This window comes from Pseudophryne corroboree, chromosome 9 (genome assembly GCF_028390025.1).
Source record: "Pseudophryne corroboree isolate aPseCor3 chromosome 9, aPseCor3.hap2, whole genome shotgun sequence".
NCBI lineage: Eukaryota > Metazoa > Chordata > Amphibia > Anura > Myobatrachidae > Pseudophryne > Pseudophryne corroboree.
In genome coordinates this window covers 109,100,853-109,113,667 of record NC_086452.1, presented here as the reverse complement: position 1 = coordinate 109,113,667, position 12,815 = coordinate 109,100,853, and the positions used below count along the sequence as shown (strand labels likewise).

Here is a 12,815-nt window from a genome sequence, read left to right as displayed (position 1 = left end):
TTTTTTTTTTTTTTTTTTTTAAACTGACCAGTCTTCTTTTTCCAAAGAGGATCAGTAAACTTTAAGTCTCATTGAATTTGATATTCCCTTTTCTTCTGAGTGGATATCCAACTTACTTTTTTTTGCGTGCAGCAAACAGGTTTCTGAAATCATTTTCTGAGGTGTATAGTGTAAAACAAAATGCATAAATATGTCAAGGTATGTAAATATTAACATAAAACTTTTGATAATACTAGAGCTCCATACCCTCCAACATTTGACACAAAAAAAACCGGTACAAATTAGGAAAAGGGGCATGGCCACTTTCCTATACTTCCAATGGAAATTTGGCGAGTCAAAAATCGATATACAAATCCCTTTTTGGTGGTACAGACCATAAAAACGGTACTGTAACGGCCAAAAAGGTACAGTTGGAGGGTATGCACTGTACATATGCCAATTTAAAAGATTGTTATATGAGTAGGGAAGGGGCCAGGACTGTCCAGAGCAACGGGCCCTGAATCAGATATGGGTAGAAGTGCTCTCACTGCTGAAGCAGTGATAGTGCTGTATGGTGATGCAGCAACAGGCGTCTATTACAAGCAGACGCCTCCTGCTGAAGTAGTGATCCGACCTGCGTCTTAAGACGCAGCCATGGATCTCTCACCCACTATCTGGCGGCTTGTGGCACTCATGGTGCCACGCAAACCGCCCGTTGCAGCGGCCAGGAAATCTCCGTCCTACAATGGGGATCACTGGCCCCTTTCCTTCCACTAAACGGCGGCGACACACCTCCGTTTTTACAAACAGTGGCCTTCACCGCCCCCTCCCTGCCAACAGCAAACTGTCACTGACCATGTGCTGCCGTCCTTCTGCCTTCAACGCCATACCCGTACGTGCACATGCAGAATGGGTCCTGCGCATGCGCAAAGTACTTTGCGGCAAAAGAAGCAACCCCAGTCACATTTGAATAACCCCCATGATCATGACCACTCTCTCATTCATGAATTTGTTTGTCCCAGCTCCCTAACTTTAAAAGTTAGGAAGTATGGTGATGTGAAAACTTGCATAAAATAGCTGTGAAAGAAGTGTGCGTCTTTCTAAACCCCTGACATCAGGAATTATAAAACCAAATATCACCTTTCACTACAGTGGCCATGTTAGGCCATGGCAAACAAATACAAAAGATCAGGTACGTCAAAGTCTCTCATATACGGTTCTCCCTCCACTAATATTACCTCAGCATGACCTCAGTTGATCCGTGTCAACATGCCCTCAGCCAGCAAGTAGTGTCAAAGCAGTGTCAAATATGCCCTTGCCCTAACCCTAGCCTCTCAACCAATTAAATCCCCTCACAATCAGCTGCGTGAAAGCAGCCCTCTGCTTTTTAAAGAACAAATTACCCAATGAAACATAAATATATTTCAAATAATAATGAAAGAAAATGCCCCCCAAAAATGCAAATGTTTGATTTCTGTGAGAAAAAAATAATACGTATTATAAAGAATAATGTTCCCCTTTCTGTCAAATATAAGTATATTTCAAATCATCCTCAGAGTGAACAGCTCTGATATCATCCAAGTACATTTGTCTTTTGAACTTCATAAACACGCCTATATTAAATGTTAGGTTTGCTGCATTTTAAGGCCAACACTATATGACATTATTATGGTCAGGTCAACCCTATAGTTAGTGCATATACAAAGCGTTACTCTAGTCAGTAATCCTGTATAATAAAAGGCTAACGCTACTCCTCACCTCTATGGGGGGGGTTCATGTGTCAAGCGCGCCGGCAGCCACTAGATGGCGCCCGATGGAGCAAATCAAGAGTTGCTCTGTTTCTTGTGCACACAGGCACTGACATTACTGTTATGTTGTTCCGTCATTCTGGTAACTAGTACGTGAATACTTAAACCCTGCATGCATCTTGAATTGGAGCTTTTGGTAGTTATGTTCAGACATCATTGTATGTTTCACAGATCCTCATTTCTTGAATTTTTATAGCTTTCATTTTCATAATACACATTTAAGTACACAATACTTGAGCTGAACAATTTTCGGGCCTTCGTGTCTAAATGGGTGAGGTATAATACTATACATAGACAGTGTCTAGTTAGACAGTCAACAGATCGACACCACATGTTAGACAGTCAAAAGGTCGACGTGGTCAAAAGGTAGACATGAAAAAAAATAGACGGTACAAAAGGTAGACAGGATCAAAAGGTCGACATGAAAATTGTCAACAAAAAAGGTAGACACCACTTTCTTTTGCATTTTTGGGGTTTGTGTGGATAGTTTTGTCATCTGGGACCCTTAATTGTAGAAAGGCATTCCCTTGCTTCGCTCGCCACGCTTCAAACTTGGTGGCTCACTGCGCTCGCCACAAAGATTATAACCAACTCTATGCCGACATGGATAGAGAAGGTATAGAAAAAGTCCAAAAACATGTAAAATGTATAAAAAAATAAACCTGTCTACCTTTTCATGTCGGCCTTTTGATCCTGTCAATCTTTTTCATGTCGAATTTTTTACCCTGTCGACTTAATGTCTGTCTAACATATGGTGTCTATCTATTCACTGTCTAACTAGCCACTGTTTATCTGTCATCCGGATACGTCTAAATACAGCCTGGGTTTTGCATAGCAGCGAAACTTCTTCTAATTAAAAATATTTTCACATCAAGACTATGGGGGGAATTCGTGGGGAAGATTATGGAGGGAATTCAAATGTTATCGCACCCCCGATCTCCCGTATAAAGTGAAGCGAGATCAAGGGGCGATATTCAAATGCCCCCCACTTATCACGCCCATTACGCTCGGATTTAGGTGCGCAAAGCACCTACACCCGACTGAAGTAAAGGGTGCGAGCGTGAAAAGACCAATTGGCCACCCAAATGGGTCTCTTTATGCGCATTTCGGCTTGCTAGCCTAGGGGTAGCAAGCTGAAATTAACTTGTCGCGCCCGTCGGCAGCAACATTAAAATAGCTGGGGGGGTGGACGGACGACAATTTAATCCAGCCATAGCCATATGAATGATTTCTACACAGTATATAAATACATTTTTTTCATTGCCTTAATACATATTTGGTGAAATACACAGGCCTATCATTCTGTGCAGAAGTTAATATGATGCAGAGAGCTATTATTTTACTTTCTGTGGAGGTATACTGAAATACTATCCATTGACAGTAATTGAGCGGCACTCCTAATGGAAAATAAAGATATAGTAGATGGCTTCCTTTTTTTTCAAACAAAGTTTCAAAAAGAGACACAGATAATATATGTTATTCTTACAAAGTAATGTGACTGTAAACATACAGTATATACAAAATATAATCCAATATAAAATATCCCAGCTGCCTTTGCAATACAATAGTACCACATACATATGAATAAAATGTCTGGCACCACAGAAAAAGAGGCGATTGTGAAGGTCCGTAACAAAAAAAAGGAGTATAGGAGTCATAGGGAAACAAAAGCCTAGCCCATAGGAAGTCAGAGATGAACACACAGTTTTATATTAAATACTGGAAAATCAAAGACATGTTGCTTCAAAGAGACTCATGAACTGATGGGGAGGAATAAAGAGCAACGTCTTCTGAGAACCACTTTAGTCAGGTTATAGATCGCAGAGGACACAAATGGCTCTAAAACTAAGGGCATCCAAAGTCATAAGTAGAGCATAGGTGGACCGGGAAGGGAGAGGGATAAGGAGGGAAGGGAAGCCCAAGGGGAAAGGTAAACAATCACTAGGCGAACACAATAATACAAAAGGTAACCTGGGAAGAAAGTGTACCTTGAAAAACCACTCCAGGGCAGTATCAGGACCCATAAGGGGACGATGTTTCGGACAGAAATGAGTAATGGGGGATATACTGGGGTCAATGACTCCACCAGCCCAAAGGAGTCAAACATTGCAAAAACAAACAGCACTGTGCAAAATAAAACTCAGTAACAACTATAAGTTAAAGACAGATCAGAAAAAAAGTGTGGGCCACGGATTGCAAGCAGAAGCATCTCAGGGAGGCAGGCAGGCACCGGGGCTCTTCATAATGCCCGGAGGAGATCAGCGGCACTGCTGAAGACTGCAGCCAGAGTGTGCAGCGTGGATGCCTCAGGATATATGCTACAAAACCCATACCACCTGGCCAGGGTTTAATGCTCCCGGTGAGTGTGTATGCCCCTCCACTATTCGCAGAAGTCAAAGGACAGTCATGTGCAGCCAGATGTGGGCTCACAGATTTTAAAGCAAGGTTCTAAGAAGCTCAACTAGAAAGCATCCGCCATGTTGGGCTGCTAGACCACACCCCTCCCACAAGTCCACTTTGACTGTAGAAGTTGATTTATTTACTCAGGAGAAGGCAATGTATACTAAGGGGCATATGTATTAATTATCGAGTGTCAGGCATGAAAACTGAAGTTTCTTATGGCCACTATAGAGCACAATAAGAAATTATATACCTAACGCATTTATCAAATGCCATATGCAGGTACAGAAGTTCCAAAAGGCGCCTGTCCCTGAGATGTGTTAGTAGTGCAGTGACTGTATTAGCTGTCACTTCACTACTATATTACGACCCCCCGCGCTCCACTGTGCATATGCAGTCCACTGACCAGACATTTGTGGAAGCCATTGCAAAATGTAGATCGCAGGCTAAAGTAGGTAACGAGCTGCAGGGTACAAACTCTGGAATACTGCACATTCCAAGCTTAGTAAATCTGACAGCTCCCTAATGCTGCATTCAGATCGCAAATGCCGGATCCTATTCGGTAAGTGAAACGTGTACTTACCGGGTGGGATCCGGCATTTGCGCTCCGTTGCTGGCTTTCCGACCCGGCAATATACCGGGTCGGTTGCCATAGCAGCGGAGGGCGCAGCAGCAGCAGGGGCGGGGTGGAGGCGGCGCCGGGAGATGAGCTCATATCCTGCGCCGCCTCTGCCTATGCTGTGAATGGGAGCCGTGTCGCATCGGAACGGCTCCCATTCACACTGCGCCTGACCCGGTAATCAACCCGGTAATAACCCTTCTTTTTTACCGGGTTGAATTACCGGGTCAGGCGACCCGCTAATTCTGAAAAGGACCTTTCACATCGCACACTGACCCGTTTCGACACGGCAATATGCCGTGTCGATACCGGGTTTTTAGTGCGATGTGAAAGGGGTATAAGAAAGCTTTTGGGGTTGCGGCTACTGTTGGTAATGGAAGGACCACTGCAAACATTGGAGATGTCTGCAGCGGTCCCTCCTTCATACGTTGGGAGTTATACTTATTATTTGTGGGTATCCCACAAAAAAAACCCAGGTGTTTTCATGGAATATGCTGCAAATATTGAATGAGAAATGAGACCTGTTTCCGTGATATCGCTCGTTCCTAATGAATACACTTCATTTTCATGACTATAAGTCCAGGCTACAAAAGAGATGACTCCATCGTGTGTTTAGGATAAGAATGCACCATAAGTGGAAAACTAACATTAGCTGGAATTCCCCCATTGAATTTGGTGGCCTCCATTTCTCAAGCATTTCACATCTCATTGCTGTGCTTTCCCAATTAGGTGTTTGGTTACTATGTGCACCAAGCCTATTAATAAAGCTTTCTAATACAGAAAACACCCATACACAATGCATCTGGGCATCACTAAAAAGAAAACAAACTGTGCCCTTGCAAAAAACAAACTGTCCTAGCTGAATTAGCCATTTACAAGTGCCTAGCTCCACAGGCAACAACCAAATCGTTAAAGTTACTCGTTTAATAATACCTGCAGCAGCCCTATAATTCACTGGAGAGCGAGGCAAATAATGATAGTGAGGAACGCTCCTAGCTGAAATCTTCATTGCTTACTAAGCTGGAACATAACAGACCTGATATACTGACATCAACACAAAGCCCTTCCCAAGACTGCAATTCTTTCCACGCTTTACCGTCTGCCCTGTCTCCAAGCATTAGGTCTCTGTCTTTCAAGCACCACAAGAAGCATCATTTATCTGGTGCAGGCTCTTTATATTTATCTGTAGATGGGAAACTTTTATATAACTCTGGAAAATAACGTTTTGCGGCAGTAATAATACATGGTGACCCTCACAGCTGCAGAGAATATATACAGCACACCGGCTTAAAGAATTGCTACGGCAAATAGTGCTGACTGTCCATAGAGGATAGAGGTTGTATTTGAACAACTGGAACATAAACTTTAGGGAAACTCCTAAATGAATTAAACTGTCAGTGTCACATGTCACAAGTCTCCTTTCTACACACCTTCTAGATGTCATTTGGATCCAGCAGCTCCCCAAACCAAGTTACCAATACAGTGCCCACTTATACTGGGGCTATTTTCATCTTCCGGCATAAAGCTGTCCTGCAGAAATCGGCACAGGGGTAGGGCGGCATCATAGTGTCATGTACCGCCTTTCCTTCATTAATTCTCCAGTAGATGAGTCTGGCTTTGGAGTGTTTGACATAAAGGGTACCTTCTACCCTTAGAATGTAAGCTCTCACGAGTAGGGCCCTCTTCCCTCATGTGCTTATACTTTTCTTACTTTAATAATCCTCAACTGCCCAGATCCTGCAGTTTTTTGGCCACCTGGAACTTATCTCTATGTTTACTGGTGTAGTTATACTTAGTTACCCTGTACTTGTCCTATATTGTCTTCAACTGTAAGTCACTGTTTTCCTGTTTTGACTATGTGCATATGTACTCTGTAATTGGACACTGCGGAACCCTTGTGGCGCCATATAAATAAAGGATAATAATAATAATGATCAGGCAAAATGACTAATTTGCAAAGGGCTCCATATACTACACATATACTAGCGTGATCATAGATGAGCTGTCATGGACCAAATAAACATAATAAAACTGGATTCTGATTGAGCAGAATCTACTGGTGGAATTTGTGGACTTGTTAAATACAGGTTGAGTATCCCATATCCAAAATGCTTGGGACCAGAAGTATTTTGGGTATCGTATTTTTCCGTATTTTGGAATAATTGCATACCATATCATGGTGATGGGACCAGGGGTGTATCTAGGGGTCCGAGCGCCCCTGCCAAAGTAAGGGGCTGGTGCCCCACCCTACACACATTTGGAATAAGGGGTGAGTATTGGAAATGGGGCATGGTCTTGTGGGGGAAGGGCGTGGACACAATAGTACTTCCAATTCAAATTATGCCACACAGTAGTGTCCCTTATTCACATTACACAGCACAGTAGTGTCTCGTATTCACGTTACACCATCCCTCCCCCCTAACCCACCTTTCCCACAGCCTGACCTTAACCCCCCCTCCCCAAAAAAAAGCCTCTTCTGTGGTGCCTAACCCTAACCCACCCTTCCTAATCTTCCTCCCTGCAGCCTAACCCTAAACCTCCCACCCTCGCAGCCTAACCCTAACCCTGCCATGTGGCTTGCCAGTGGAGACTTTGGCACCAACTCGATCCGGATTTTGGCATTCTGCATCGATATCTACAGTATGTTGAGATGCCAGCATCAGCATTCCGAGCAGTTTCGGGATGCTGGCGTCAGCTTTCCGACCGTCGGGATGCCAAACGCCGGCATCTTGACTGCATCCTGAATGAAATGCTAATGAGCTGCTGTGAGATGAGCCTCAAATGGACCCAGCCATTAACCAAACACCATTAGTTAGACGGTAGAAGTGCTTTCTGTTAGAAGAAACATCAGGGTGCCATCACTTCCAAGATAAAATGATAAATTATACAATTATCTGATATACATTTCCTTGAACCTGGCCTTGAAATAGGTAAGATTTGTATTTTCTTTATTACACTAAACAAGTTAAAGTTTTCACTTACTTACTACTTACTTACATATAACATGCATGAAAATCGTGTAGTTTTCCAGGTACAGTAATACAGTCCCTTCTCCCAAACACTGACACTTTATTATCTTCAACAACAAATAGATCTATAGCACTGTACTATATAACAATTGCTGTGTACCTGGTGACAGTCTGTTACTGCCGGCGCAGCGCCGGTGTCCGTCAGCACCGCATACCGCACTGCACTAGTGATAAGACTAGAGTCCGGCAGCACCGTACTTGTAATCAGACTCACAATAAACTACAGTTACCAGCAGCCCTTGCTGTTGGGAGCTCCCAGAAACAAGGGCTGCTGGGAGCTGTAGTTTATTTTCTGATTACAAGTGCGGTGCCGCTCCAGCAGTAACAGACTCTCACCAGGTACAGTCTGACAGTACTGCTTTCCTATCCTTTGGCCGTGGGTGGCACAGCCAGGCGGCGCCCCCTCCTTGCTTGGCGCCCCTGGCGAGTGCCATCCTGGCCAATAGGTAGATACACCCCTGGATGGGACCAAAGTCTAAGCACAGAATGCATTTATGTTTCATATATACACAGCCTGAAGGTCATTTAATACAATATTTGTAATAAATGTGTGTATTAAACAAAGTTTGTGTACATTGAGCCACCAGAAAACAAAGTTTTCACTATCTCAGTCTTACTTAAAAAATTCTGTACATCGGAATATTCGGATATGGAATACTCAACCTGTAACAAAAACTGGTCAAACCAGTAATACAAAAGTGGAGAGCCAGAATCTGCATTATGCTGGTTAAAGAGGATAGCACGAGAGCTGGAAAAGTATGGTGGTCTTTCCATAATATACAGAAATTCCAAATGTGTATTTTTTAACATGTGTGGTGTTATTGCGCATGTAAACATATCTGTAGGACTTTAATATTATTATTATTACTCGGGTTTTAGGAACTGCATAAGATTAAATGTCAATGACACGTAAACTGATGTACAACATGTTAACACATGCTTTAGCAGTTGCAGTGCCCTAGGAACGCGGATATGTGTCTCTTTAGACCACAGGGTTCTCATTCCTACATGGGAAATCTTATGATGACATCACTGATATAGACATAGGGGTCGATTCAATTCGGCAACTTATGAATAGCGCCGGGAATTAGCTCCCAACGCTATTCAATTCAGCTGCTAGTTACCCGCAATTGTCGGGAATTCTTCTCTCATCCCTGGGGGATGAGAGAAAAAACCAGACAAGTGTGCTGCCTCATGGCCGGCGCGAGGCCGATTCTGTCGGGAATCAGCCTCGCGCCGGGGAGTTAAGTCGGAGAATGCCCGTTCTCCCGACAATTTAACCTGTTTAGTCGGCGAGAATGGGCCATCGCTGAATTAACTGGAGCTGAATTGAATAGCGTCGGGAGCTAATTCCTGGCGCTATTCATAAGTTGCCGAACTGAATCGACCCCATAGTGATCCTAATTTAATGTCAGGAACTGCTGTCAGAGATTCTTGGGGAATACAAAGTAACCATGGGGGGAATCCAACCCTAATTATCTGGGCTGCCCGATTCAATTAGCGGGATGTACCCCTCGTGTTATTCCCCAAAGGAGCACTTTTCCTGCAGACTGAGGAACTGCGAGGTGCAGTCCGGATAAAAATGTACCAGTTTGGATTTAACGTGCAGAGAAACCCATACATTTCTGCAATTTATGTATGGATTAGCGCGCATTGGGGGTAATTCCAAGTTGATCGCAGCAGGAAATTTTTTAGCAGTTGGGCAAAACCATGTGCACTGCAGGGGAGGCAGATATAACATGTGCAGAGAGAGTTAAATTTGGGTGTGGTGTGTTTAATCTGCAATCTAATTTGCAGTGTAAAAATAAAGTAGCCAGTATTTACCCTGCACAGAAACAAAATAACCCACCCAAATCTAACTCTTTCTGCACGTTATATCTGCCTCCCCTGCAGTGCACATGGTTTTGCCCAACTGCTAAAAAATTTCCTGCTGCGATCAACTTGGAATTACCCCCATTATCCCATGGTTTACCACACAGGTAAAATAACCATTAATTGAACAGCTTCAGGTGTGAAACCCAGAGCTATGTTCCATGCAGCCATCCCTGTGCCTAATTTAATTAATTTTACAGGAATGGGTTTAACAGATTGGACAGCAGAATGTGTACAGTCAGTCAAGTTTCTGGGAATGTGTTGAATGGATAGTGCAGAAAAATGAGTGGTCAGTCAGGTTTATGGGAATGAATTGCGTGTAGGGAGGCCAATCCCGGGCCTTTTTTTCAATCCCAGGTATTGGGATTGAAATATTATCAATCCCGGGATTCCCGGGATTGGGTTAAAGATTTAAAAATGAAAATCTTCAGAGCCCTTCACCCCCTTCCCGGACCCGCCCACAGAACTACTTACCATCCTCAGGGTGCGGGCGAGTTCACTCGCTGCAGGCGGCGTGGTGCGGTCCCTGCAGTTGATGTCAGACTGCGCAGCGTGACCTCTGGCTTCACGTCATGCTGCACAGTGCGCTCAGCCGGTGGCAGGGGGAGCTGGGCAGCATCTGAGCCGCCTGAGGACGCTCAACACTGCCCGGCATTGAAAAAAACATGGGGGCTTTCTAATCCCGAAATCCCCAGGATTGGAAACTCCAATCCCGTGATCGGATCCAGGCCAATTTTAGGCCTAAATCCAGGGATCCCGGTCCCGGGATTGGCCACCCTAGTTGAGTGAATAGTGCATCAGAATATGACAGCCAGTTAGGTTTAAATGTGTAGTCATTCAGTTTTAAGTGAATACTTGCTATCAATTTTGTATAAGTAAAAGTGTGCATAACGTCTCACATTTGAACCATCTTAAAGTTAGAATAATCTTCAACATTTCAGGAACAGAACTCATGTTAGGTTCAGGTGCCATCCAAGGGGGTTAGAGTTAGGCTGCAGGGAGGGGCCTTATGGTTATGCATACAGTACGTCCTAGCAGAAACACTGTTTGCCTGTACAGACAGTGATTCCATAACAATACAACAGAGAAAACAGGAGCTGCTGCTGTACTGAAGAGCATGAAGGAAGACTCTTATGCTAGAGTGCCTTTAATTATCACATAACTCAGTCTGCGCAACATGCTAATCAAAGACCATAATAACGATATAAAACAATATAACCAGCTCTGTTAGGTCACCAGCCTTTGAAGTCTAGAGTAATGGATTTATTGCATAAAGGAAATACAGTACCAGTAAATTTGAACTATTTTTTTCATTCTCTAAACCAAGACCACAGCAAACCCAAAGAGCAAGATGTGAAATTGTTACGGTGACAGCGTAGGCGAATGAAACAAAACCTGTGTCGTTTCTAATGTCCCAACAATTAGCACTAGAGAGCCAACAACAACTAAAAATAGCGGCTTAATGTGTGTCGTGTCTTACCTTGGCCCTGCCGGTACTCTGCAGAATGTGCACGAGAGCACAGGCCATCTCCTCCTTGTTCCGGACACTGATCACTGGCTCCAGCACAGAACACAGCATAGTGTAGTTTATAGTGATAAATTCAGCAAACTCCTTGTACTGCTCCATGGGTAGAATAGTGATGGTCTGATATCGGGACTTGATACGTATGGAAGGTCCCCCGGTTTTGCCTTTGTTGGCGGTAGGTGTGCTCACTGGGTACCACTTCTCCACAAACTGTCTGCCAGTCACACTGGCCATGGGTATGTTCACTAACCCCACATAATTGTTTTTATCCTTCTTCTTTTTCTTCTCTACATCCTTATAGATATGCACAGTAATATTGTGGAGAGAAGGCAAGCCATAAAACTCAAAGTGCTCTCCCCAAAATATATTGTCTGCTTTTGTCTTGCTTGTGGTGCGAGCGAAGAGGGTGTCGTCTAGACAAAGCTCGCAGAAATACTTCTTCTTGGGGGCTAGGTCCTTGGCCTCAATGATCCACAACCGCAACACATTTTCTGCACGCCGGCAATTGTCCTGGAGGTGGGAGATTAAGCAGAGTTTAGTAAAGGTATCTGAACAGGGTATATATTTACTTAAATATGGTCTCCCCTATCTTATCTAAATGGTTCAGAGAAAGTTATCCACACATTCAAACACAGAATTCTACGAATACATTAGACAAGTAGGTCATGGTCACTCATTGGGTTAGGTCACCAGCCTAATTAAAATAGTCTTCAAATGATACTACACAAAAGAAAAGAAACATTTGTAACTACACTTTTAATACTTTCTCCAAAGCTATCTTGGCCGGCATCATCTCACTGTTTGTACTACTGTAACACTGGTTAATCTACCCACCCCCTCCCATCGCATGGGTCATTGGCTCATCGCTGTTATTAGTGAACCCCCTTCCATTGCATGGGTCATCGCTGTAATTAGTGCACCCCTTTCTATTGCATGGGTCATCGCTGTTATTAGTGCACTCCCTTCCATTGCATGGGTCATCGCTGTTATTAGTGCACCTGCCTTCCACTGCATGGGTCATCGCTGTTATTAGTGCACCTGCCTTCCACTGCATGGGCCATCACTGTTATTAGTGCACCCCCCTTCATTGCATGGGTCATCGCTGTTATTAGTGCACCTGCCTTCCACTGCATGGGCCATCACTGTTATTAGTGCACCCCCCTTTATTGCATGGGTCATCGCTGTTATTAGTGCACCTGCCTTTCACTGCATGGGTCCTCGCTGTAATTAGCGCACCTTCCTTCCATTGCATGGGTCATCACTGTAATTAGTGCACCCCTTTCTATTGCATGGGTCATCGCTGTTATTAGTGCACCCCCTTCCACTGCATGGGTCATCGCTGTTATTAGTGCACCCCCTTCCACTGCATGGGTCATCGGTTATTAGTGCACCCCCTTCCACTGCATGGGTCATCGCTGTTATTAGTGCACCCCCTTCCACTGCATGGGTCATCGGTTATTAGTGCACCTGCCTTCCACTGCATGGGTCATCACTGTTATTAGTGCACCCCCTTCCACTGCATGGGTTATCGGTTATTAGTGCACCTGCCTTCCACTGCATGGGTCATCGCTGTTATTAGTGCA

The 12,815-nt window shown here is 44.0% G+C and overlaps 1 protein-coding gene across 8 annotated transcripts in view; it reads right to left on the bottom strand.

Annotated features, from left to right (window-relative positions):
- The window catches only part of RASAL2 (RAS protein activator like 2), a 544,136-nt gene that overhangs the window by 74,286 nt on the left and 457,035 nt on the right, over nucleotides 1-12,815 (bottom strand). For all 8 annotated transcript variants that reach the window (XM_063939723.1, XM_063939722.1, XM_063939721.1 and 5 more), the window contains one exon: nucleotides 11,188-11,742. In XM_063939723.1, coding sequence (XP_063795793.1) covers nucleotides 11,188-11,742 — 555 coding nt within the window. The remainder of the gene's footprint in view (nucleotides 1-11,187; nucleotides 11,743-12,815) is intronic.